The 27,378-nt window shown below is 50.5% G+C and overlaps 1 protein-coding gene across 2 annotated transcripts in view; it reads right to left on the bottom strand.

The window, feature by feature from the left end:
• Window positions 1-27,378, bottom strand: part of LRP1 (LDL receptor related protein 1) — an 83,968-nt gene that overhangs the window by 37,667 nt on the left and 18,923 nt on the right. For both annotated transcript variants that reach the window (XM_039865753.1, XM_039865754.1), the window contains exons 7-23: window positions 22,203-22,365; window positions 21,871-22,093; window positions 20,687-20,876; window positions 20,055-20,198; window positions 18,728-18,964; window positions 17,355-17,535; window positions 16,050-16,272; window positions 15,026-15,227; window positions 14,594-14,719; window positions 12,907-13,047; window positions 12,667-12,792; window positions 12,116-12,232; window positions 11,587-11,667; window positions 9,807-9,974; window positions 6,558-6,740; window positions 5,943-6,143; window positions 4,505-4,750 (exon numbers count right to left, since the gene is read on the bottom strand). In XM_039865753.1, coding sequence (XP_039721687.1) covers window positions 4,505-4,750; window positions 5,943-6,143; window positions 6,558-6,740; window positions 9,807-9,974; window positions 11,587-11,667; window positions 12,116-12,232; window positions 12,667-12,792; window positions 12,907-13,047; window positions 14,594-14,719; window positions 15,026-15,227; window positions 16,050-16,272; window positions 17,355-17,535; window positions 18,728-18,964; window positions 20,055-20,198; window positions 20,687-20,876; window positions 21,871-22,093; window positions 22,203-22,365 — 2,952 coding nt within the window. The remainder of the gene's footprint in view (window positions 1-4,504; window positions 4,751-5,942; window positions 6,144-6,557; window positions 6,741-9,806; window positions 9,975-11,586; window positions 11,668-12,115; window positions 12,233-12,666; window positions 12,793-12,906; window positions 13,048-14,593; window positions 14,720-15,025; window positions 15,228-16,049; window positions 16,273-17,354; window positions 17,536-18,727; window positions 18,965-20,054; window positions 20,199-20,686; window positions 20,877-21,870; window positions 22,094-22,202; window positions 22,366-27,378) is intronic.

Genomic DNA, 27,378 nt, shown 5'->3' with positions numbered 1-27,378 from the left:
ATAAAGGGACATGGGGTCTCAAAGGACAAGCTTTGATTCTGTTTACCCCAAGTAAGATATCTAGGTTATCTAATAAGTAAAGATAAGGTACTAATTAACCCTGAAAGACTCAGAGGAATCCTATCCTTTCCTCTTCTAAAAATAAACAAACAAAAAAACAGCTTAGAGGGTTCCTGTATTTGACTAGATACTGTCACAACTGGGTTCCAGATTTTTCATTAATGGCCCAGCCTCTATATGTCTTGTTAATATCAGATTGACCTAATCCGATTCAATGGAACCCCAAAGGGAAACAAGCTCTAGAGGAAGTATTATCTAAAGCTCCCAGTCTGGGACACCTTAATTACAAACTTTCTTCTTTTTTATGCATGAAAATAAAGAAAATGCTTTGGGATTTTAACTCAAAAACATAGATCATCATAGACCTGTAGGACATTATAGTCAGGAATAGACTCAGCAGCCCAAGGACTCCCTCCCTGCATGACAGCCATCTCTGCTATAGCCATGTTATGCAAACAAACAGAAGAAATAGCAATGGGCTCTACTTAAATTGTGTTCCTCATAAATCCGTTGAATCTCCACTGAACTCTCATCACACTCAACACTTCTGTCAGTCAATTGTCTTCTTATGAAGCAGTCTTGTTTTCCGCACCTAATATTACTTTAACTCAATGTAACAGTCTTAACCCAGCAACTTTGCTACCTTCTTTGCAGGATGAAGACATTTACGGTTGTGTTTTGCTTCCTGACCACCTCCTAGGAACGGTTTACAGGAAACACCTATGGATAACACTGACTTAATCTGGACCTTATCTGTAAGATGAACAGGGACATTACTGAGCTGAATATGCAATAATTTCTATGATGGACATAAGTGAAGGTTCTTATTTATCTGAATGAAATAAGATCTGCCCAATAAGTTGAATTAATTGTTCTAACTCGACTTGCAATTGGCCAAATATCGAATAGCCAGTATTTACACAGCCTTTGGTGTAGCTTACGGCTTTGGAATGTTGTAGAAGCAGTGATGCCTCTTGACTTCCTCAGGGCAGCCCGTAAAGAATGGAAAATAGGTTGCAGAATTATCAGATGTCATACAGCAACCAAAACAATTGGCAATTATAAAAATTCCAGGACATTCTAAAGCTGCCACCATAGAAGCAAAAGGAAATAATTTAGCTGATGCTGCAGCTAGACAAACAGCAATAAGCAATCAAATTATGCAGACCTGAGAATGTTTCTTGTTCCCTATTAAATCAATAAAAGACTCTCTTTTACAGTTCCAATGGACAGCTACAGAAGAAAAGAGATATGGCTACAAAAAGGAAGAAACTTCGACCTAGACAAATGAATATGGCTGGACCCAATCAGAAACTAATCTTACCTGTAAGGGCTCAATTACCTATACTTCGACATGTACATGAACTAACACAAGGGGGTCCTGAAAAAATGATTTCATGGAGTAAACACTATTACTGGAAACCTCCTACTGTAGCTTATAAAGTATATAGCAGGCCTTCTATCTGTCCAAAACATAACCCTGGAAAACCACTCCACAGGTCCCAAGGACATTTTCCACTTCCTTCAGGTCCATTTGAGGTATGGTAATTGGATTTTATCCAATTGTCACTATCGTAAGTATACAAATATGTATTAGTTATGATTTGTGTGTTCTAACACTGGGTTGAGGCATTCTCTTGCAGGAGAGTGATAGATTTAACAGTAGATAAATTACTATTGGGAAAAAAATTCTCAATTGAAGAAGTCCCTTTAAGTTACATAGCGACCGAGGGACTCATTTAACCGGAAAAATAATGCAATACATTTGTAACATTTGGCCTATTCTACAGCATTTTCATTGCGCTTATCACCCTAGTCTTCTGGATCGGTGGAACGTACAAAGGGTACAATTAAAACTCAACTAGGTAAATTTTCAGAAGCTTTTAATCTCCTCTGTCCGGAAGCTCTTCTTATAGTGCTCTCCAACCTGAGACCTGCTCCTTTTGGTAAACATAGACTTTCTCCTCATTAAATAGTCACTGGTCACTCTAAGCATCTGAAGGGACATATAACCCAATCTTTTTAAAAGAAGACATTCTGCATTATTATCAGGAACTTATTAACCAGCTTAAAGAAACTGATAAATTAGTAACTGATTCCTTTCACAGTGTGCTCCCAGAAGATGAAGATTTCAAAGATGACGATTTACAACCAGATTTTGTTCATTGGAAAAGACATCAATTAAAGACTCTCTCCAACCTCATTGGAAGGGACCTTATCAGGTATTACTAAATAATCCATGTGCAGTTAAATTTAAAGATGTTAATGATTCACATTTCTTCATCAAAAAAAAAAAAAAAAGTGCCTAACCGTGAATGGATATCTGCTCCTGTCTCTGACACTTGCCTGTGCCTACAGCGGTCATCAAAGAAAGCCTCCTCAAAGATGAGAAGCCACTGACATCACAGGTAGTCAGCTGTCCCAAGACATCAACAAGATCTGTATACCTACAAATCGATGTTGAGTGCAAAAAACATTTGATTGTCTTTATCTGTCTGCTAATATTAATCATAATCATAGTTATACTTGTTCTTTGTGCTTTTCTCAAACCTCATTATACAGCCCAACTGTTAATAATTGCTGAAGGTTTATAAGTTTTGTATTATCAATAATACTCATATTATGGTTTCTCTTTTGAAATTTCGAAGGAACGTTATTGCAGAAGGAAGGAATGTGTGTGTTTTTGAGAGAAGTTAAAAGAAAGTAGTTTGTCATAATAAGTTGGTTATTTCTGAATGAGTAAAAAAGACAAACTAAGAAGGACAAAGGAAGTTGTAGGTTTGCAGAAAAGAAATCTTAAGAAATTTTATGTATGAATAATACTAGAACCCAACTATGGGAACATGCTTACCTCCTAACCCATCAAGGACTACTATGTTAATTTAGATGGAAGCTAAAGTGGTTGTGAAAAAAACAATGGCCCTCTATAATGCTTTCTGAGGCACAGGAAATTTACTTAGGAAAAACTCTTAATGTCCTCCTGGCCTCCGGAAATTTTTTTGATGGTAATTGTAATTTATATCATTGTGTTCTTAGAGCCTTGGCCCCAATTAAAACTTAACGTTACTGTTCCCAATTATACAACTAGCAGCACTCAGATTAATAGTGAACGACAGACACTTGAATGCTTCCAATGGGAAGTAGATAGGCCGTATTAAAATAATAATAACAACAATAATAATACCAATAAATGGGAACTCATCTCATGGTCAGATTGTGAAAACCAAAGAGGTATATGATTGTGCCTTCAAATTATAAGTAAATGTTATACTAGATGCAAAATACAGAAAAGTGAAGCAGACGGTAAAACTTGGATTCTGATAATTTGTAAGTTAGAAATGGTCCAGAGTGTTTTTTCTTAATGAAGGCCCATAAAACCTGACTGCCTCCCATTTACCTGCCTTTCTCTTTTGAGAAAAATTTGGCCTTGACTTCTATCCAAGGTTATGGTCTTGCTCCATCCCCAGTGGTCCACCATTTCAGCAAGACAAATGATGACACCGTGACTTCCTAGGAATGAGCCTTCCTAATACTGTGGGACCACATTATCCAACCAAGAGCTTGGTCATTACTACGTCCTTCAGATTGACTTATGTCCAAAATGGGGAAGTGTGGACAAAAACAGGGCCACGTACCAAACCTGACGAGATCAGGGGAGGAGGCCAGCATGGCAGGCACTACAAACTCAGAGACAGGAAGCAACCACATAGGACGGTCTGAACAAAAAAATTCCTGACTAAAAGTGAGCCATGGGTAGTTTTGTCTCAGACCTGTAGCTTCCTTGACAAAGGTCAATCTTTACCTTAACTGAGCCTGTCTATTGTCTTTTTGCATCTAAGATAACATACCTTTGAAATGACCAAGTAATCTTCTTTACCAGACCCCTCAGGGTGCAACCCACCTCACCAGAGCCCGAGTCCACTGAATCCCTCCTTGTTATCTTCTTCCCCCAATACCATCACTATGTGCTGCAAATGTTAATTATTAACTATCCTGTACCCACCAGTGTAAAAGAAGCATGTGTCTCTCCATTTTTTACTTTTTATCTAATCCCAGAGATTTCTCTGCTTTGCTTTCTCTGGCCCCTTTAATGTGCCAACGACGGATTTTATTTAACCCTCCTTATATCTCCTCCTTTGACTCTAATGTATAAATTAAGCTGCAAAACTGCCATTCTCCAGAGCATTTTTTCAATCTGTTGTGGTTTTGCTTCCTGGCAATTGTCAGTTTGGCTCAAATAAACTCATAAAAATTCTCTACAGGTATGGACATTTCTCACATCCACAAGGGGCAGGCAGGGTCTCTGTTGGCCCTGGCGCTGGGCCTGGATGGAAACCTCAGCTTTTGGCATTTGGCCGCCTAGGCCCAGCCCACAGCAACTCAAGGGCCTGCCTCGGCCTGCCTAACAGGCTGGCTGCCCCACCACCCCCAACCCGTGCTTTACCCAGGCTTCGGCAGCTCTCGCCATCTGGCTCCAGCACCCAACCCTCGTAACAGGAGCACTTCACGCTGAACTTGTTCTGGTCACATTTCTGGCTGCACTTGAGGTGCTTGGCACAGTAGCTCTGGATCTGACAGGTATGGTTGTCGGGCCCGAGCTCCATGCCCAGAGGGCATGAACACACAATGCCTTCGCCAGGTGCCACCGAGCAGTTGTGGCTGCAGCCGCCATTATTCAGAGAACACTGGTCTAGGGGACACAGAGGAGGGGACAAGATCAAGGTCAGGATCCTGGAGGAGGCAGGGCCATGGCTCTGCTGGGGCCCAAGTCTGGGACAGCCCAGACGGAGGCCTGGCACCCTGCCTGTAGCATCCTTCTTTTCCATTCCTGGCCAACCCTCTGTCCCGCTTCCCAGGCTTTCTCAGGACCAGGGTTGGGACTCCAGCATCCAGCACCGGGCCCATCCCTCCAAGTCCACGTCTCACATCATGGCTGCATCTCTCTGGTCTCTACTTCTCTGCCTCTTGAGCTTATGGTGGCGGCCCCAGCTCTTTGCCTCTTTGGGAGGGCCGGAAATCCATTCCCCTTTCCTCTTTCTCTACTGATTTGTGGTGGGCTATGGTAGGGAACATCCTGCCCTGGGTCCTGACACATCCTGGGATCTTCCAGCTTTGACAGACGGCCCATCAGCAATTCTCAGGGCCTGTCCCAACCCGCCATATCTCTCACTCCTCCTCCTTCCAGGAACTGATGCTCTGCCTGGCTCACAGGAGATAAGGCTGCTCTGCTCCTCATCCCCAAGTCACACGACGTGGCCCTCCCTGACCCTCATTTCTTTTGATCTCGAATGCATACCCTTCTCCCTCCACATTCTCACTCACTCTGAAAGATCTACTTGTCCTTGAGAACCCAGTTAAACCTTCACCTCCTCTGGGAAGCCTGCCCTGACCCATCCACTAATCCTGGTGCCTTTGTCTCGAAAGCTGGCTCTGCACTACTCTGTGGTACAAGTGTAGGTGAGGGGTCTGTGCCTGAAATGAGGAATTGCACTGCACGGTCTCCACAAGCACTTTAGCAACTGCATGACCTTGGACCAGTTATTTAACTTCTCTCTGCCTCAGTTTTCTCACCTGTAAGATGGAGATAATGAGTATCTGCCTCACATGGCTGCTTTATAAATGCTATAATAGCGTAGTGTGATGCTCTTAAAACAGCATTTTGCTAAGGTGAGTCATGAATCAACGTGGGTTGTTAGTAACTGTTTTGGGTAGTACTTGCTCAGCAGCTAGAGCTGCCCTTTCCTAGTCTCAGACCTCTCCCCACAGAGTTTATCCTGTTCCACCTGCCCTGGCCCTGGCCCTGGCCCTGGCCCTGGCCCAGACTCCTTGCCCAGCCACCCACCCCACGCCTCTCCTGGGCCTCTCCTAGGCCCGGGCCTCACCGCAGAGCTCTCCTTCATCTGAGCCGTCTCCACAATCGTCATTACCATCACACAGCTTATCAGGGGGCAGGCAGACTGAGGTGTTGTTGGCACAGGGGTGCGAGGGTGGCCTGCAGGCCAAGGACTCACAGTTCTCCTCGTCTGAGTTATCTTCACAGTCGCTGTCACCGTCACATACCCATGCTTTGCTGATGCACCGAGCTGATGGACAGGTATAGAATAAGGGGCCAGGCCTGGACGGCAGGGCTCCCTGTGTCCTTCCCAGACCCAGTGGAGTTCTCTAATAGGGTCATGACCACAAGAGTCCCCTAGGAACCTTGAGGCTTTTCTGTCAAATTCACACAGGCAACGAAGAAGGCAGGAATCTGCAGGAGGTGCTGAAGCTCTACTCTGGTGAGGGTGTTGATTCCCAGGGCCCTTAGCCCAGGCTCTGGCCCCTTCATACCTTCCCCATGCATCATGCACGTGCTTTTTGTGTACAGCCTTCTGCCTCAATGTCCCCACCCCCACCCCTCACGGTACAGTACTATCTCCCTCGCTGCTGCTCTGCTCTCATTGTGGTTTCCCCCTGTCCATGTTGCCCTATTCCAAGCTCCCTCTAATACTTCTTTTTACCGGAGTCCTTGCAGCCAAACTTGACATTGGGGTCACAGACGTGGGTCACTCCCTCACAGCTCTTCTCATCACTGGAGTCCATGCAGTCAGTGTCCCCATCACAGCGCCACCGCAGGGGAATGCACAGACCATCCAGCCGGCACTGGAACTCATCATTGTGGCAGCCACCAGGAGGCCTCGTGGCTACAGGAGGACAGGTGAAGGGTATTAGGTGCGGGTAAGGGCTCTAGGTCAGCCATTGCCATCTCTGCCTTCCCAACCCCTCTCTTGCTAGGCCTAGCTCGAGACTATGAACAGAAATAGGGATGGAGAGCTCTCTGAGCCCTGCTGACACTCCTTAGAAGCATTAACTGAGAGTCAGGGATGTTACACTTTCCAGGACCCCAAAGATCATCTCGTCTAAACTTCTTATTTTATACACAAGAGCTTCACTGGATAAGCAATTTGCTAGATCAGAGCTCAACTGCCCCCGCCTTAGTCTAGCCTGTGTTTCATTCATTCACTCCACAGACACTTATTGATAGCCTACTGTGTGTTGGGCACTGTTCCAGGTGCCGGCATGAACAAGACAAAGTCCTACCATAAAGGAGCTGAAGTTCTATTGGGGAAGTGAGACCATGAAGATATGACACAGAGATCCAGAATGGAATGACAAATAGTGACTAAAGCTATGGAAACCAAGCTGTGTCAAGGCTAGAGAGGGCTGGGGATGCTACTTTAAATGGAGCAATCAAGGAAGCCCTCTGAGCAGGAGAAATTTGAGCAGAAGCCTGAATGGTTGAGCCACGAGAATACCTGGAGGTGCCTTCCAGGCAGAAGGAATAGCTAACGCAAAGTCTCTGAGATGGGACTAAGTCGAGCATATTCGAAAAATACCCAAGGTATATTTGGGCTGCACAGCCAGAATAGAGTGAAGGGGAGACGAATGGCGGGACCACAGGCCGGAGAGGTGGGGAAGTCCTGAAGGCCACAGAATGGTGTTCGGCACTGATTCTAAGTGTGTAGGGAGCCAGTATAGGCTTGAGGGCAGGGCTGGGATGTAATCTGACTTAGGTTCTACAGAATCACTCTGGCTGCTGCACTGAGATCTGACTCAGGAGCTGGAAAAGGAGCAGGAGCAGCACCTGGGAGCCTTACTTCACACTCACGCTGTTGCTGCAAGCCCCACTCCTCCTGCCTGCCCCATCATGAACACAGCCGATGTCCTCATCTCGTGTCTGGACTTCAGCAGCAGCCTCTAAGCTGATTTTCCTTCCTTGGGGCCTCTGAGTCTCCTTCCAGTCTAATCTCCATCCAGGACCGCCTTCTGAAAGACCTACCTTTCGTCACCTTCCAGCTTCAAAATCCTCTGAACGTCACCTGCTGCAATCTGCCCCCCTTCGACACATTTCTTGCTGTCTCCTCCAACCTAAGGGGCCCCACCCGGCCTCACTGGCCCCCACAGGAGTGCCCAGTTTCTCACTTTAGGTCTTACCGCTGGGTTCTCCAGGCCACCTCGACCTCTACCCTGAAGACTCTCCTGCTTGTCCATTTACCCATAGTCTAATCCATTATCAGGGCCCAGTTCAAGCCCCATCTCCTCACGAATGGTCCCAGACCATTCCAGCTCACAACCACAGTTAACGATCGCTATGAACCGTGACATCCCTGGTCCTGCAGGCCAGGCCCCTGCACAGCTCCTCTCATTTCACAGAAGAGGAAGCCAAGGCTTAAAGGAAGCAACTTCCTTTAAGGACTGGGAGCTCTTGCCACCATGCCATGCACAGGCCTCCAGGCGCCCCTTCTCAGAATCCCAAGGCACCTGTTCCCTCACCCAGCCCTTGTAGTTGATGGCCCTGGAGATTCAGTTACTGTCTCCCAGGCCTGGGTGTCACTTCCTATATTCCCTCTCAGTGCTGGGCCCATAGTAGGTGCTCAATGCTCAGTACTGTTCCCACTATGTACACTGTTCCCACCTTAACTTGACAAAGCAGAGGTTGTAAGCTGGTGGCCCAAAGGCCAGATGAGGACTGTAAAAAGATTTTGGCCTGCACCGTTTTTAAAACTTTTAAAACCAATCGCCAGTTGTTATATGAGTTGATTTGAAAAGATGCTGAAGTCCCAACTCATAGTACTTGTAAATGTGACCTTATTTAGTAAAAGCTTTTTGCAGATGATCGATTTAAGATGAAGTCATTAGGGTGAACCTTAATCCAATACTACTGTGTCCTTACATAAAGAGGAAATATGGACATAGAGACAGACACACACACATAGGAAGAACACCACGTGAAGATGAAGATAGAGATCAGGGTGTAGCATGTACAAGCCAAGGAATGTCAAAGATTGCCAGCAAACATTAGAATCTAGGAGAGAGGTCTGGAATAGATTCTCCCTCACAGAACCTCAGGAGGAACCAACTCTGCCGACATTTTGGTTTTGGACTTCTAGCCTCCAGAACGGTGAGGCAATAAATTTCTATTGTTTTTCAAACAATCGTTTTGTGGTACTTTATGGTGATATCTCTAGGAAACTAATATACCAGTATTTAAAAATAGGGAGATTTCACATAAAAGTCTGAATTTCTGACTTCTCTTGAAGCCGGGGCAACCCTTGGTCTGCATTCTTCCACGGTAACAGTCGGCCAGAGCTGAGCAACCAACATGCCTTAAGAGGGTCTATGCCTTCCAGTGAACTTGGCACTTGCTACCCGCCCAGCTGGGCCTTGGAGGCCTGGGTACTGGGGTCCCTCCCAAAGCTGACCCCTCTCCTTTGTTCTCCACTGTACTCATTCATCCCTACCCTGCTGAGCACCCCATTTCCAAGCTACCAGCTCCCAAAAACACAAGTCATGTGCCGAGTGCTTTTCGTGTGTGATCTCACTGAACCCCCACATCAATGCCGTGATGCCAGTGCTATTATTATCCCCACTTTGCAGATGGAATGCACAGAGGCCATCGAGATTAAGTAACTTGCTCAAGGCCACTCAGATAGTAAGTTGCAGAGCTAGAGCTCAAACCCAAGGCCATCCAACTGCAAAGACTGCGATCTTTACAGTGTGTAACAATAAGTTGTCAGCAATCTCCCTCTCCCACAGGACTGAAAACTCCTGCAGGATAAGAGCCCTGTCTGGGTTATCTCTGATTCCCAGACGGCAATGACATGCAGTGGAGAGGATGGGTGGGTAGATGGGTGGGTAGGTGGATGAGTGTGGGGTAGCTGAGTGACTGGACAGTCTCATCCCTTCCCCCACTGGCCCCAGGTGCCTACCCTGGTTGGTGCAGTTGGCGTGTGTCTCATCACTGTAGTCCCCGCAGTCATTGTCCCCATCGCAGGTCCAATGCTCAGGGATGCAGCGTCCGCTGTTGCACTTGAACTGGGTGCTAGAACAAGAGTGGCTGCAGCCGGCCTCGTCACTGTTGTCCCCACAGTCATTGTCTGGTGGTGGGGAAGGCAAGAAGGGGAGAAGCAAAGAGGGGGTCAGCAAGCAACCTTTTCTGTGACCCCAGCTTGGGGCCCCCACTCCCACCTCCGCATTCCCATCCTCAGCCCACCCCAATCCCCCACTGAGAAAAAAACAAACAGAAAAGACACAGAAACTGCATAGACTGCAGCATGCACCATGGCCCACATCGGGGGAGGGGAGGCAGGGTGGGCTCCAGGAGGGCCATTCCCTGAGTCCCGGGGGGCTGGTGGGGAAGGGGCTACAGGACATGTTCCTTTCCCATCTGGGCAGGGTGTGGGAACAGGACTCTGTTTGCTTTTGGGGAAAGGCAGGGATTTCTCTGGTTTTGGAGGGAGAGAGATGGGTGGAGTATAGGTGAGGCTTCTCTGCTTGGAGGGAAGGGCTTCATTAGGCCCCGCCCTGAGCATGGGCATTGCTGGGCCCCATGTGCTGGGCACCTGTCTATAGCAGGGAAGGGTTGGGAGCCACTTCTGGAAGGCATCTGAGGGAGACTGATTGGCTGTCCTGCTTTCCAGGCCGTGTGGGTGGGGGCTGCCGGACATCCCTCCACACTTTGAATGCTCGCAAAGACTGGGTTTCGGCTCTCCTCCTGTCTCTTTTCCAAACGGACTTGCTTCTCTCACTCTCTCTTCCCGCTCCGTCTTGGTCTTATCCCCACCTCCCTGTCATCTCCTCTCCTCTGAGAGGTTCCCTCTGCCCTCGCTGTTTCTTTCCCTTCCACTGTTTGCTTTCTCTTTCTATCGCCTCCTCTCTCTCTTCTCTCTTTAGCTTTTCTTCACATCCCAGGAGCTCTGGGAAGGGAGCTGCCTGGGGGTCCTGAGAGGTGGCCTGAGGCCAGCTGGGGCTCTGGGGGTGATGGTGCATGTGCTTCTATGCACTGACCGGCAGGCTCAGGACAGGTCTTTTCGTCAGAGCCGTCCCCACAATCCTTCTCTGAAACACAGAAACCGCCAGGGCAACCATTGGCACACGAGACATGGCAAAGATGAGGGGCAACATGGCGCTGACCCAGTCCATTCTCTCACGTTAGCCAGGGCTGGAGCCACTAGTGCAACACGTCACAATACCACACAGACACAACAAGAGCCCTGAGATGGCACACACACAACAATCCACTGGCCCCTGTGGCTCAGGGCTGATATCACCTGGTCCATATCAACTGGTTGGGTGGGACCTGGCTGACCTCCAGGTGGGCTCCTGAGCCTGGAGCTGAAGCCTGGAGGGTGCACCAAGGACCTCAGAAGATGGAAAGTTGGGCACTGGGCTCTCCTTGCTGTGCCCCACCCCTGCCTGATCCTTCTTGCTTATCTCTCCCCAGCCCCAGGGCCAGAAGATGGACAGCTCAGGCCCTGCCTGGGGAGGAATGGTGCAGACAGGCCGTGGGCAGGGTCCCCTCAGTCCACCTTGGTTCCCCCATGGCATTTCTGCTTGTCCTCATGTCTCTCACCCAACCTAGTGGGATGTCAGTGAACAGGAGGGAGGCCCGGGCTTGATTCTAAAACCCCTTTGTCTCCCACCCAGGGCCTGGCTGCAGCTTCCAGGTTTCCTGGGAATCAGGACAGGTGAAGAGAGGCATGCTCTTACCATTGTCACATCGCCAGTTGATGTTGATGCATCTGCCGTTGTTGCAGGTAAACTGAGTCAGGGGGAAGCAGGTGGGATAGGCTGTCAGGGAGAAAGTGTAGCTGAGTAGGGCCCTCAAGATTACACAGCATCACAGCACCAAGCAGGTGGGCGTAGGGTCCCTCCTATAAGCGGCAGCCCCTAGCCCGGCCAGACAGGGGAGAGAAGGCTAAGCGGCGATGCCTCAGCCTGAAACTCCACCCATTCATCCCTACCCCTCTCAGCATCCTTTTTTAAAACTACTAGTTACCAAACATGGGCCCTGTGCTGAGTGTTCTTCACGCATGATCTCACTGAGACCCCACATCAATGCTGTGATGTGGGTGCTACTATTACTCCCGCCCCCCCTTTGCAGATGAAATGTACAGAGGCCACAGAGATTAAGTAACTTGTTCAAGGTCACGCAGGTGATAAGTTGCAGGGTCTCTACAGGGCATGTTCTCATGGGTGACCTCCCCACGCCAGCTGATCTTCCTGCTGTCACTCTTACCACACGAGGCTGACTCATCGGAGCGGTCCCCACAGTCGTCGTCCAGATCACACGTCCAGGAGATGGGGATGCAGCGGCCACTGGCACAGGAGAACTGGTTGGGTGGGCAGGTGCGAGCTGGGGACAGGGATGGGCATGAGTACTCGCAGTCTTGTTTCCCACTCTTAATTTCCTTTTCTTTTCTATTATTCTCTGCCTATCAGAAAGTTTTCCCCAGGTCTCAAAGCCATTTCTCTTAGAGAAGTTCAAAACACCTACGTGGTCTTACACAGGCCGCGTCCACCTCATTTGTCGAGGGGTCTCTGGTATCCCCTAAGGAGAAGATCCACCCTGGCTCGCTCATATCTCCCATCTAGAGCTGTGCTCTGTGCCCTGCAGGTTCAGTCCTATAGCCAACCTCTGTCCTCCTGCTTGGGGCCCATCCTCTCTGCCCCAATGCCCTGCACTCCTTTCCTTTCCCTGAGGCCCCTGTGTCTTCCTGAGCCTGGCTCCTCGTTACCCTGCTTCCTTGACTGAGGGGTGCCCAGTGTGGTCCACCCCCTATTTCACACCTGAACAAGTGGCATTGGACTCATCTTCACTGTTGCCACAGTCATTGTCCCCGTCACAGAGCCAGCGGTTGGGGATGCACCGGTTGTTCTCACACTTGAAGCGGTCCGAGGGGCAGGTGTGCTGATCTGAGGGAACAGGTCAGGGTCAGTGAGAGTGTGGGGCCCCAGTTCTCTGACAGAGAGCGCTCCACCAGCTGCCCTTCAGGCCCGCTGCCCATCAGAGAGGGCCGGGTGACTCACGACAGAGTGCCGGGGCCTCATCACTGTTGTCCAGGCAGTCGTTGTCTCCGTCACACTTCCAGCGCTCCTGGATGCAGCGGCTGTTGGCACAGGCAAACTCGCCCGGCTGGCACTGGGGTGGGGGCACGTAGGATGGGTTTGCTGTGGGCACCACAAGTGTGTGAGGGGGACAGTCAGACTGAGGTCATAGGACAGGTGCTCCATTTGCTTGTTTTATTATTTAAACATAATATATACAGAGGATCATTTTCCCTAGTGCATACTTCTTCACAAACAAATTATCTGGATGGAAACCACAATTTTATCTTGGGCCACAAGGGTGTTGTTTATTCTAATACGTCCTACACTTCAGTGTGTCCTGAGAATCAGCAGCTTCTAAGAAAGTGCAGAGCATCTCCCACCATGATTTTGTCCCCCGCACTGAGGAGACAGCTCTTCACCCGTCCCTGCCATCTCCATGAACTGCCCTTTGGAGGGCATCTCTGGAACCCTCAGGGCACTGCCCTGGTCCCTGGATTTCTTTCTTTACAGCTACATCATCTCTACACGCAGGAGTGAAAACAGCCCCCAGAACTCTTCTGGCTCCCCCAGCACTCACACCTACCACCATCGTCTGCCTTGGGCTATAGCAGTCAAGTCACTGCGTATTTCGTGTTTGCGTGGCAACCTAAAGAAACGCAGGACCCCCACATCGGCCCTTGTCCCCGGATACGATACGTCTCTGCATTCCCTTTCCGACCCACCTCTCATCACCACTCTACTCCCTGAACCTTCTTGTGGGCCCCATGGGTAGCTACTTTCTCTCTCACAGCCCATGGACCATTGGGCCTGGAGATTGGTGTGTGTCCACCTTGCTTCTCACTACTGCTGAGTAATTTATAGGATGTTTACTAAATAAAAATATTTCAGCCATTAAAAGTTCTGCTTATGACATACCATCAACTGACAAAAGCAGGAACAGAACAGTAGGTACGGCACAATTCCACTTAAGTAAAGGTAAATGTGTAGAGAAATGTTTTGGGGGGGGGTCTGCCAAGTGTAACAGTGGTATCTATGGGTGGTGAGATTTGGGGTGACTTGTACTTTCTCCTTATATTTTTCTACAATGTTTATTTGTTTTTACAATGAGCATGACCTATATTTATTTTTTAAATGAGGCTACTTAAAATAATGCAATAACAACACAGAAAATGCCATGAAACATATGAGCTCAAAAGGGCAGAAGATATTTCCTATATAGTATGATTACAACTATATAAAAACCAACCGTATAACACACCCAGTGAAAATAGGATGGTGTTTGATTTATCACAATGCTAACAACATAGCGCTGTTCATCAGAGGGATTTGGGCTTTTTTTCCTCTTCTCTAATTTTCAATACTTAGAACTATTGTTATATTATTTTAATAATGGAGAAATAAATGTAGAAGAAGAATATCTTCTTTCTAAACCTGTCCTGCCCATCACTCGGTTTCTCTTAATCTTTGTGCCTTCTCAAACCCCTCCCATCCCTTAATCCTCCCGAATCACCCCCTCCCGGTCTCCAGAGCCTTCTCTCACCCCATCACTGACCTACCGTTGCCCCCACAGGGCCCTCTTTGCCTCCTTTATCTCTGTTTGGACCCTGTGGCCTCTTCCTATTGGGGTTTGCTTCCCCACCTCCCACCCCAGCTGGACCCCTCATACCCAAGCAAGTGACACCGTCTGTGTCTAACACCTGGTCCTCAGCGCAGGCACACTGGCGGCTCCCAGGGGTGGCCAGGCACAGGCTACTGCAGCCACCATTGTTCACCCGGCATTTGTTGGTACCCACTGTGAAGGAGGACCACAAAGAGGGGTCAGGGGAGGACAGGAAATGGAGGGGAGGTAGGAGGATAGGGGAGGAGACACATTAAAGAGAGGAAACATTGAGAGGACCATGAACATATTGATAAAGAGGGGACATAGGCATGGGGCAGGGAGGGAGGGAATACAGAGTCAAATTGGATCGGGGGCCTCTCTTCTCAAGAACCTCAAAAGTCAGAGTCTAGGATCCCTGGGCAGTGCCTTCGCCTCCCAGCGGAGCCTCACCCCCCATCTAGGTCCCACTCTACCACCAGCCCCAGGCCCAGGGTGTACCTTGCTGCTGCTGGGCATCATACATGCGGATCTCAAAGATGGGGGGCCTCTCGCTACGCAGAAGGGTCACGGTGGGGGGTGCACCTCCTGTGCCCCGTTCCAAGCGGTAGACACTGCCACTTCGGTACTCAGTCCAGAAGAGGTAGTTGCCATGGTGACACAGACCAAAGGCATGGTTAAGCTCAGGACCCTCATACACAATCTAGAAATGGAAGGGAGGTTACTAAGGAACTGGAGACACACAGGGGGCCTGAAGAAGGCCCCAAGGGATTGCTGTTTTGTGCCCTCAGTTATTCGTGGCCTGGGTGTGGGTGTTGTTTCCTCCATTAGGCTGGGAGCCCCTGAGGGTGATAGCTTTGCAGAATGAGGTACCAGACCCTGAATCCAGCAGGAGGCTGATGGCAAACTTGACCACACCTTCTTTTCTTGGGCCCATTAATTCATCTGCATCTCTCCAACACGCACATGCGCACAAATACCACACATATACACAAAGTATTGAGCAGAGAGTCATTCATGTCCTCATCCAACAAACATTTGCCAGGATTTATTAAAGGCCAATCTGTGGCAGGCACTAAGTAATGAAAAAGACATGGTTCCTGCCCTGGAGCTGCCTATTGTCTGCATACACAGTAATCCAAGGCAGAAGGGGGACTGGAGACAACATCCTAGAGGAGGTGACCCCTGAACAGTGTGCCAGGTGAAGAGGAGCTGAGGTGGGGACAGAAAGAACTGCATGAGTAACACGGAGGGCAGCACCTCAAGATGAGCACTGAGAATCACAAGCTGTGGTCAAGCCTGCAGACAACATGAGCAGTCACAGATACACTCTAGTAGAGGCAAACCTCTAACAACACAAAAGACACATAAGCACACAGATGTACACATCCATAGGGACACAGGTAGCCCACAGGCCTGAATATACACAGATGCCCACACATTCACACACACAGTCTCGTCCACATGCAAACGTGGTGTAGCAATGCACACGTGAACACTCACACACAGGTGCACGCCTGCCCACCTTCCGATCTGTGCCATTGAGCAGTACGGTCTCGATGCGGTCGTAGAAGGCATCCACCCAGTAGAGACGCCCGGCTGGGATGTCCAGGCTCAGCCCATTGGGCCACAGTACTGTCTTGGAGGTGACAAAGATGTCTCGGTGTGAGCCATCCATCCAGGCCCTCTCCAGCCGCCCTCTCCGACTGTCCTTGGGGTCTTCCTCCCAGTCTGTCCAGTACATCCACCTGTGGGCAGAAACTGGTCAGCACCACATAGGCCACCTCTGCCATCACCAGCCTCCCTGTCATCCCAATTCATGTGTGCTGCCCCAGAGCTCCTCACAGGAGTCTCCCTGCCCTGCTCAACTCTGGCCCACACATCTCATTCATTCATTCCACCATTCAACAAATATTTGATGAGTGCCTACTGCAAGTTGGGCATAGTCTGGCAGTTGGGGACCCAGCGGAGACCACGGCAGCTAAAGCCCCTGCTTTCCTGGAGCTCACGTCAAATCGAGGAGAAAGACAAAAAACAAGTCAACCAAGAAGCTCATACACATCAGAGAGTGATAAAAGCCAGGAAGGACACAAAGCAGGTGATGGCATGGTGGGCAGCAGGTGGGGAGGCCTCTCTGAGGAGGTGGTATTTGAGCTGAGATGTGAATGCTGAGAAGGAGCTAGATCTGCAAATACCTGGAAGTGCCAGGCAGAGAAACTCTAAGGGCAGAAAACTAAGGCAGGAAGAGCTGCGGTGTCTATACGAGACACAGACAGGGGACAGTGGGGATAGAAATACCAAGGGCGGAAAGTAAGGTACAGATGAGGTCAAATAAGCTGCAGGCAGACCTCCGTAGGACGCCATGCCTTTAAGGACAAGGGAGCCAACAGAGGGCTCTGAGCTGGGAGTGACAGAATTGGATTTCTATGTATGTGTTTAAAGCATCAGTCCTTGACTTTTTTGGCAACCGGGACAGGTGCTTCTATGAGAATCTAACGTGGCGCTGAGGTGGTGATGCCGGTGCTGGGGAACGACTGCAAATACAGATGGAGCTTCGCTCACTTGCCTGCCGCTCACCTCCTGCTTTGCAGCCTGCTTCCTAACAGGCCACAGACCGGTACCGGTCCACGGCCCAGGGGCTGGGGACCTCTGGTTTAAGGAATCACTCCCATTTCCATGAAGACAGGGATACCTTCTTCTCTTTCAGCCTCCGTTCTTGCCTGAGCGTCCCACTAGGCTGCCTTTCCCTGTTCATGCTCTGTCTCCTCTCCCACGTCTGAGACCCACAGGATGCCCAGCCCACCCACCCCAAGTCCCTGAAAAGACTCACCCATTGAGTGGATCCACCACAATAGCCCTGGGATGTGTCATTTTGCCCTCTATTAAGGTCTTGCGGGTCTGAGCAGCTTTCTCCAGCCTGGCCACACTGATGGTCTTCTTGGGCCCATCATCCGTCCAGTACAAATTGTCCCCCATCCAGTCCACAGCCACACCCTCCACATTGTGGATGCCTTTGGAGAGTGAAGGGGGCAAAGATGGGGAGACTCAGAGGAAGCTCAAAACTGCCTGCTTCTGACCCTTAGGATGGGGGTACCTTTAAGTAACTTGGATAGCAGGAAAGGCAGGGAGACTTTCGTGCCCAAGACGGTGGGTAGGATGGGGATGGGAGGTTGGAGGAACTGGAAGATCATTTGCGTTGCCATACCTATGTTGATGCATACAGCCTCTCAAAACTGCATATGGCAGCCAGCACACCTACGTGGTAGATGTGGGCTCTCATGAGAGGACGTGTCTGGGCCTGAGCTGGGTAGACAGCGGAAGCAGTGTGCTCTGGGCATAAGTGTGACGCCATGTCCCCAGACTAAAAGTCCTGAGCTAACAAAATGAATAAATTAGGAAGTGATTTTTCACTTAGCTAAAGGCTTCGTCTCCAGTGTCCTTTAAATAGCAGTTCCCCTGGTATAGGGAACCCCAATCTTTTCCTGATGAAGAGTAACTTTTGATTTCCCTAAAGTCTTATGATTGCTGACTACAGAGGTTCTCTGACCTGCAGTGGGGGGTGGGAAGCAGAGCAAAGAGCGATAACTGGTGTCAGCCAGACTGATTAGTTAGGATGCCCTACCCTGGGGCCTGAGTGTAAGTTTGGGAATTCCTAACACCAGCAGGGAAGGAGCAGAGCTCAGCTCAGGGCTTCCACGCAGACAGATACTCAGAAGACAATGCACTATTGACCTGCATGAGCAGCTCAGAGGCAAAACTGGATTCAATTCACAAAACACAATTTTCTTGGGACATGTAAGCACGTTTTTGGCAGCCATGTGTGTACATGGGTGTTGGTGTGGCTGCTCTGACTCAAGGCCTCAGGCCTCTCCTGGGCTGTGTGCTGTGTGCAGCTCCAGGGCTCAGAGCCAATGGCCGAGAGACCCTAAGTTTTCCCAAGGGCTGGCAAGGACAGCCCACACTGCTTAATCCATCCATACTCCTGCCTCTTGTCAGCTCAGCCAAGAAGGAGGTCACACAGGGGTCAATCTGTCATCCCCTCATCTCCATGCCAACCAACCCAGCCAGCCAGTCAGCGGAAGACTCTCCATGCTGAGAGGGCACCGGGAAAGAGATGCCGAGGCCCCAAATCACTTCCCATCCTGGGTGGGCCACGTCCCTTGGGAGTCCTATCCACACGTCTCCCATTTCTGGGGCCCTTACCGTCCTTTAAGATGGTCTCCCGCTCAGTGCCATCAATCTTCTGGCGGCCAATGAGGTAGCTGGTGGTGTCGGCAAAATAGATGAAGCCAGTCTCAGCATGGAAGTCCAGGGCCCGGGGGTTCATGAGGTTCTCAATGGGGATCATGTGCTCATCTGGGACCTTGGCTCCCATATCCATGCCCCGGATGATGCCTGGCCGGCCCTTGCCATACACAAGGAACAACTCGTGTTCCGGCTCTAGGGCAGGCACAAACAGAGGCACAAAGTCGAACACACATAAATGTGCACACACACACACACACACACACACACGACTGCCACCCAGCCTCGGGGTCCGCGGCCCAAGCAGCTGCAATGCTCCAGCTATACTGGGTCAGGGACATGGCAGTAGCAAGGGCTCTGGGTCACATGGACAGACACACAAACATGTAAGGCTCAGGGGACAATGCTCTGAGGATTTTAACCTTTTAGGGGTGTGAAATGAGGCAAGGATAGCAAGTAGCATGTGTTCAGTTAAGTGCACACTGCTCAGTAGTGAAATTAGTGGCACCTTCAACATATGTTGGGGTCTGATCACTTTTTGCCACTTCCTCTGCTAGCATCCTAATCTAAGCCACATCACTTCTTGCCTACGCCACAGCAATAGCCTCCTGCCACTTCCCTGCTGCCTCCACCCAGAAGCCAGGGCGATCTTTTTACACATGTAAATCAGATAATGTCACTTCTGCACTTGAAAGTCGCCGGGCTCACATTGGCCCAGGGCCTGGCATTGTTGATATCCTCTGCTAGAAATGTTCCTCCTTCAGGTAGTTACACGATTCACCTCCTCACTTCACAGAGCGCAGCTCCAATTTCATCTCTGCAGAGAAGCCTTTCCTGACCACTCTATCTAAACTAGAGCCCTCCCTGTCATCGCTGACTCCATTTATTTTCTTCCTAACACCTACCACCACCTGAGGTTATATTTATTTGTTTGTCTGTCTCCTCTGCCAGACTATAAGCCCCTGGAGGCTAGAGATGATATCTATCCGTTCACTGCTGTTCAGCGACTCATAGTACATGCTCACTACTTACTTGTTGAAAGAATGAATGAGTGAAGGAATCAATAAATAAATTGGCCAGTTCATAGTCTTCTATAGAGTTTGACTGGGATAGCTGGGAAAGCCCTGTTCTCGGATGTGGGTTCAAGTTTTGTCTTTGCTCCTTACTAGTGGTGAAACTTTATTTCTCTGCATCTCAGACAGAAGTGACCAGGCTGTGGGGAGGCAGATAAGGACTCCCTCCCACCCCATCTCAGCAGGCATGCACACCCTGCCCTATCACTCACTCTTGCACGACTTTCCATCACTGCCCAGGCTGAAGCCGGAGCGGCAGCGGCAGGTCCGCGCCTTGTGGCTGTTGGCCAGCAGGCAGATGTCAGAGCAGCCACCCGGCTTTCCATACTGGTCATTCTCACAGGCATGGCTCCTCACTGGGGGCAAGGTGGAGAGAGCTGGTCAGGGCTGGTCAGGACCCCTCACAGCCCCCGTGCCCAGGCCTTGAGAAGGCTTCCTGAAGTTTGCCCACACTTCCTCTTGCTCTGGTCTCTGTGCCTGTTGCCCCATTTGAGGATCTAGAAGCCACAGGACTGGAACTCCTCTGGCCTACCACAACCTAGTCTTCAGATTCAGGTGGGGGCTGTGGTGGTCAAGGGAGAGTCCCTCAGTTGCCCATGGCCATGTGCTTCTCCTCTAAACCAGCCATGGCACTGGGAGAAGCACTTTATGTCCTTAGCAGCAGAGGGGAAGAGGCTCCCTGGTGGTGGGATCTGGAGGCTAAGGAGCAGGAAGGGGCTGGTGGGGACCTGAGGGGGCCAGGAGACACAGTCTGGGGTGGATGGTTAGGAGGATCAATCATGATACAAGAGAATCAGGGGTTCCCATGGGAGGGTTCCTGGAGGGGCTGTGGAGCCTTGCTCACCCCGGGGCTGACGCCGCTGGTGGTAGATATGGAGAGCGCCACCCTTGTCTACACGAGTGACGACCTGGTAGTCGGTGCTGTTGAAGCGGTTCACGCGGATCACACTGGTCTTCTGCTGGGCGTTGGCATTGTCTGAGTTGGTGGCGTAGAGATAATTCTCAAACACGGTCAGGCCATACAGATGCTCGATCTGAGATGGGCAGGCAGGAATGACACAAGACAAGGAGATCTTCCCTCTGCCCCTAGAGAAACCCCTCAGCTTCCCATTCAAACTTCATTATTGGCATTCCCAAATTCCTTCCACAGTGGTCTAGCTCCATACTTTAGTCTTTTCTCCTCTGCTGGACTACTCTGTTCTTGAGATCTTTGCTTGTCAAAATCCCACTCAGAGCATCCTTCTCAGAGCATCTCTTCAAAGAGCTTCTGGAATCTTCTAACCAGAGATAGGTCTCTCTTTCCACACTCCACCTCTCTGGCTGTTTTCCACTGTCTGGGGATTTGTGCACTGACTCTGCTCACTCTGCTCAAACCCTTTGGGGGCAGGAACCACGTTCTCCACACAATCAGGCATATAGTAGATGATAGCATGACTTTGGACTAAATTGGAGTTGGGCCCTAAACTGTCCACAGAGAACGTTCTTAGCCTAACTCCAGCCCCCAGCTTTGGGAAGGCTGAGAGGACTGATCGCCCCTAAGCAAGCCCTGTAATGACCTTCACTACCCACAGAATTTATCTAAGGTAACTGACATTCCCAGTTTGTCCAAGACTAATGGGTTTGCTGGTTTGTGGGACTTACTGGGCTAATGCCAAGATACTCCCAGGCAAACCAGGATGGATGGTCACCCTAATTATCCCAGAGTAGAGGTGCTATCTCTGAGCCGGCAGGGCTTTTAGACTAGGTTCAAAGGCTACTTCCCAGCTATGTAACCTTAGGCAAATCACTTAACCTCTTGAACCCTACTTTTTGGAACTGAGTCACTTGTTTGTTCATTTTCCAGGGATTACTCTAAGGATCAAATGAGAAAAGGGAAGTAAAAAGTGTCTCTAAAATGACTGCTCCCATCAGAGTAGAAGCCATACCCTGTCCTTTTCCCAAAGTGCTCATGATCCCCCTCCTCCCCACCAGAGGGCTCAGGGCCACCACACTCCATATAGTCCTCCCTCAACTGCTCCCCATCCTCACCAGGATGCCCTGGATGATGGTCTGCCGGCCTTTGCCCTCGTAGTCTACCACCTCAATGTAGTCCAGGTAGGCATCAGCCCAGTAGACAAGGCGGCTGACCAGGTCCAGTGTGATGCCATGAGGAAACACAATCTTGCTATCGACTAGCTTGGTGCGGTTCTGCCCATCCATGTCGCAGCGCTCCACTTTTGGGATCTGCCCGTAGTCAGTGAAAAACACTTTCCTGTGGGCAGATGGCACATCAAAAGAGTTCTGGACACCGGGCACCTATCTTTCCATTGTAGCTTCTACCTTCCCACTTCTAGGGCAGAGCCCCTGCCTGCCCCTCTCACCCCATTGTAGGATCCAGTGCAATGCCCTTGGGGTTGTAGAGCTCCAGGTCTAGCAAAGTGACACACGTGTCCCCGTTTCGGTTGCAGACAAAGATCCTATCATCGATGTCATCCACAAAGTAGAAGTTACCCGTCAGCCAGTCGATGGCCATCTGCTCCACGTCTGGAGAGTATGAATAAAAGAGCCCTGAGGGGAGGTCCTCCCACAGACACGCCTACCCTTTGCTGGTGCAGAACCCACTGCTGGAAGCCCACTTCCTTTGGGCCGCCCTCCTTCACCATCCAGGTAACAGCCGTCTCTCTTCCCTGTGCCCCTATGGGAGTTACCAGCAGTGGCACATTTTGCCTTATGATCTTCGCCATCTTTCCAACTATCCGGTTTCTCCAAGGAGAAGCCCCTGAGTATCCTCCCCCACAGCCCCACTCTCCATGCTGAGTCAGGGTCGGCACACAGGGCACTGGGTAAATGTTGGCTGCTTGGCTGACACACTTCCCTAACTCCAGCCCCTCCTTGAACGGGTCCATCTTTTTAGGGTCCCAAAAGGTAGTAAGGACAGGTCCGCTAGCTCATTCCAGATTTTTTTTTTTTTTAATGTGCTTTTACTTGAGATAAAAGTACTTAGGCTAACTAAAACATCACACCTCTTTGCTTTTGGCTGGACTTTCATCAACTTTATATGGTAAGTCAAGTTATCTCATGCTAGCCAGAGCACTAACTGGAAGCTGTATATGTTGAGTGACTTAGAAATGGAAAAGCAAGGCACTCATTGATAAATCCAATCTGAGAGGAAAAAAAAAGTCAAAATATGGGGCCCATATGGATAGAAAAGAAAAGGCCATGGTGACAAAAGGTTGGATCTAATGACATGGTCAAACTTCCTCTACTCACCTCCATCCCCCTGTTTCTTCAATATCTTTATTGCTTAGTTTCCTCATATGAGGAAAAGTGGGAAGAGATAAGATATAGGGCCGGAGGAGAAAGTGCATAAGAGAAGGACCATCGAAGGACTTTAAAGGTAAACTGAGGCATGGCTCAGAAAGAGGGGGAGTTTCCGAAGGGTGGGGGTGGGGGAGGAGGGTGGAGATCAAGTGCCATAATCGACGTACGCCAGGGACCTGAAGGAGATGTGAGAGGACAAGAAGGGCCCAAGAGAGTAGGGGTGGGATGAAGTTAGGGGGAAGTCTAGGAGGCGGGAAGTCTGGGGACAGGGACCCCTGCCGGCCTCCTCTGGGCCTCTCTTCTCTAGGATCCACTGGCTACCTCCTCCAACTACTACTACTCAAGGTGATGCCTCTTGCAAACTGAGAAATTTTCAAGACAGTGACTCCCTGGGACCCCCGCCTCGTACTACACCTCTACCGATTTCCCCAACAGGGAAAAAAGCCTCTGGATGACCTGCCTTTGGCTGAAACTCACTCCCCACTACCCACACTTAACATAATGGGGATTATTCTGCCCCCACGCAGCTGTAGGTATGATGACTGGGCATTCGGCTCAACCTCTCCCTAATCCTTTTCCTCCCCACAGGGACTCAGGGGCTGTTTCCTAACACCGGGTGGGGGTGAGGGGCAAAGAGAACAGGAACATGGCTCCCAAGGAACTTGGCCGAGTCTTGACACTGACTCACGGTCACAGGACCTAGGCTGGGGGGGGCAGGGAGAGCCAATTTGAGGCTCTCATCAAACTAATTTCCTCATCGGGTCCCCTGCATTGAATCCCATTCCAAGGTGATTGGAAAAAGGTCACAAGGATGAGTTATCCCTGTAAGTGCTGATGCACCCCCGAACCCAGCCACTCTCTCCTCTGGGCCCTGGTACTGACAGGTTGGAGAGAGGAGGCAGAGCTGCCTGGGGATATGGGTCCCCAGTTGAGTAGGAAGAGGGCCCAGGGCAGGGGTAAGGCGATCAAAATGCCTCACACACTGTTACCGCAGAGAAAACAGATTAAAATGAATGCTGCTGGGCTGCCTCCAGAGGAAGCCAAAGTCCCAAAGGCTGGGGGGGGGGGGCGGGGGCCAGGTTAGGCGGGGGGGGCGGGCGGGGGATGGGGATCTGCCCAGCCCCAAGCAGCCAGCAAGGTGGTTGAAAGGCAAACAGGGCTGTGTGCCCTTTACTTGGTGGCCACGGTGGGGGTCTGGGGGCTGCTGGCATGAAAATGAACTTCATCATTTGAAGCTGTTTTCCCAGCACCAGCTGGTGCAGCTGAGTCCTTTCTCCAACTTCCTGAGGCTTCCCTGAGTCATTGCCCAGCGCTAGGGCTGGCAACACCCTGCCCTGCTCCCCACCCACCCTTCCCTTGGCAAGAAGGAAAGAGGAAGAAACCTGAAGAGATCTGATGCCCCCCACCCAAGTACAGCTTACAATTGTCCCCACAAGCCTCAGGACGTGGCTGACTTTTGGGCCTCCCTCCTGGCCTAGGTTCCCTCCCAGTTCCAGGAAGGAAGGCAGAGGGACCGTCCCGCTCTCAGATATTTACCCTTGGCCCGTCTCCCCTTCTACCTCCCAAAGGCCAGGCAGGGCCCCACTCAGCAGGCCGGTGAGGAGTTGGCAAGAAGTGGAGTCCCTAGCCCGACCTGGCCTCCCCTTTGGTATTTTTGCAGCTGGAGACTATTAGTTGCAAGCAAAAATCCTTTGTTATCCAACCCCCTCCACCGCATTATTTTCCTCTCTCCTAAAGTCCAGATTCCTCTGCCCGCCCCACCACACATACGCACATATTCGCATGCACACACATACGCTTGGCCACTCACACCACTGTAAGGACAGCGTAGAGATGAGCTCAGACTGGGATACGGTGCCTTCTCTCCTGGGTTCCCCCACAGGCAGTGTCTGGGCTACCTCCCTCTGTTTGTGGCATGGAGGGCAAGTGGAGTCCTGGGCTTGGGCCCAAAGGACCTAAGCATTCTGGCCCCAGAAACCCAGAAAGTAGGTGTCCTTTCATGGCCCAGCCTTCTCAGGGCTGACTCACCCCAGTGCACCCTCCAGAGGGGCTCTGACCAAAGGCCCCACCCAAATCCTGAGGGCAGTCTGAGAGTCTCAGGTTAAGCCAAGGGGAGGTAGGATGTGTTGTGGGAGGAGTTTGGGGGTGGTCTGGGGACCAAGGAGTTGGGGTTTCCAACACAGAGAAGGCTGCTAGGAAGCTGGGAGGGAGCCGAGAGAGTCAGAGGACAGACCACAGCTGCCTGTGATGTCACAAAGGACTTTCAGTTCCAGGCCCCAGAATAGACCTGGGGTATGTGTGTAAGTACTGAACCCTCTCTACACCTTGACCCCAACGCTCAGCATGCTAGGTCCCCATAACTAGAGTTTTTCTCAACTTCTCCGTCATTTACAATGTTCAAGATGCTTTTTCCTAAATAGTGGCTGCTTTTCCAAAAACAACAGGCCCTACTCCATTCCCAAGAAGACCCTACCTTCAGCTGCAGGATTCCAGTCACTCTCCCTAAAACAAATCTAGGGAAGGAAGGTGCCCTCTGTGCCCTGAGGAAATATCCCCAGTACATCCAACCCCCCACCCCGCAAAGACGGTAGGATAGGGTGCAAGGTCCCTGAGTGAGGAAGAATCCCATTTCCTCCTGAACCATAGTCGCAGCAAACACACTGCATCTGGCCCTTATTTTAGAACTCCCCACCTTGCCCATCACTCTGCTCTGCTCTGGGCCCAGCTGGGCTCTAGAAACCAACAGCTTGGGTTTGAATCTTGGTTCTGTTACCTTCCAACTATGGGTGGCTGTGGACACGTTACGCAATGTCTGAGTCTCAGTTTGCTCATCTGTAAAATGGGATGATGCATTAACAGCACATAGCACATGACCTGGCAGATAATAAACTCACCACAAATGGGAGCTGTGGTTTATACCATCGTCCTCCTTCACCTCCACCCCATCCTTTCCTACCGTCTCCATCAAGTTACTGTCTGTGCCTCCAGCCAGAGCCCTGTGGCCTCCTGAATAAAGGTGGGCCCTCTAGGCCGGCAGTTTACTGGCTCCCATAGCCCCAGTAGTTCCTTTTATCACAGCCTGTTTACCTGACTACAAGTATTTTGAGGGCAGGGTGCTGTCTTTCATCTTTGTCTCCAGCTCCTGGCACGTACGCCCTGACTGATTCATTCAACAAATATCTGTTGAGTACTGAGTCCTCACTTGGTTGTCCTAGAGCTGGGACATCATTTTTTCCCTTCCCTTCTACTGCCAGAATCCTCCTCCTCTGGCCTCTGGATGCCCAAGACAATGAGAGAAGCCATCTGTCTGGTAATCCTCCTGCTTGTCAGAGCCACTTGGGGATCTTGTCCTGATAGCTGGGAGGGTCAGGGGAGGGCTGGGGAGATGATCACGAGTTCGAGGCCCTCTCAGGTAGGAAGGAGGCCTGGCAGAAGCATTGCTAAATGGCATGTCCTCACTCTCCCGTTTCCTGTGAGGTCTTGACTTCGGCTCTTTTTGTTCTACCAGCAAGTCCAGGGTTCAGCCACATCGTGTCCCCTGGGCCCCTTCCTGCTCGCACTTTCACTTGGGGGGTATGCCCTGCTTCCTTCGCCTGCCTGGCCCAGGTCCACAAAAGTATTCAGCCCTGGGTCCCGGGGATGAGGCGCCTGGCCTCTGTAGCTCTGATTCTAAATCAGAATCCGAGTCTTCCTGCTACTGAGAAATCCTTGCTGGGCTCTAAAACACATCTCTTGCTTAAGTTACTTCCTTTGGCTTGAAAACAGTGACGGGGGGGTGGGGGTTGAGTGTTGGGAGTAGGCTGGGTGGAGAGGCAACTTCAAGGAGACAGCGGGGGAGGAGAGGACAGGGCTGGAGCTATGCTGGAGACACAGGGCTGGTCCTGGCCTAGGAGAGAAGGGGAGGGCTGTTAAATGTTTAAGAAACTAGGAACAAAAATGGGAAGCAAAAGCACCAGGATGTAGGGGCCCCAAGGCCAAAGAGTAGGGTGGCTAGAGCCCCTCAAAATTCTGACACCCTGTAGGTGATAAAGGCCAAAAAAGGGGATGGCTGGCTTTCATAAATAAAGTCTGGAAGTGTTCCATCGGCCCGGGGTGGGAGGTTGAGAGGGCTTGGGGTGCCTAGATCAGTGGGAAGACAGCTCCCCTTCCAGCTGGGGAAGCCAGTTCATCACAGATTCAGAGGGGCTGTTCTCTGCCCCCTCTGCCTCCCCTCTAGAAAAATCACTACCCATTTCC

This window comes from Pteropus medius, unplaced genomic scaffold (assembly GCF_902729225.1).
Source record: "Pteropus medius unplaced genomic scaffold, Ma_sr-lr_union100, whole genome shotgun sequence".
Taxonomy (NCBI): Eukaryota; Metazoa; Chordata; class Mammalia; order Chiroptera; family Pteropodidae; genus Pteropus; species Pteropus medius.
This window is presented reverse-complemented; position numbering and strand designations above follow the sequence as displayed.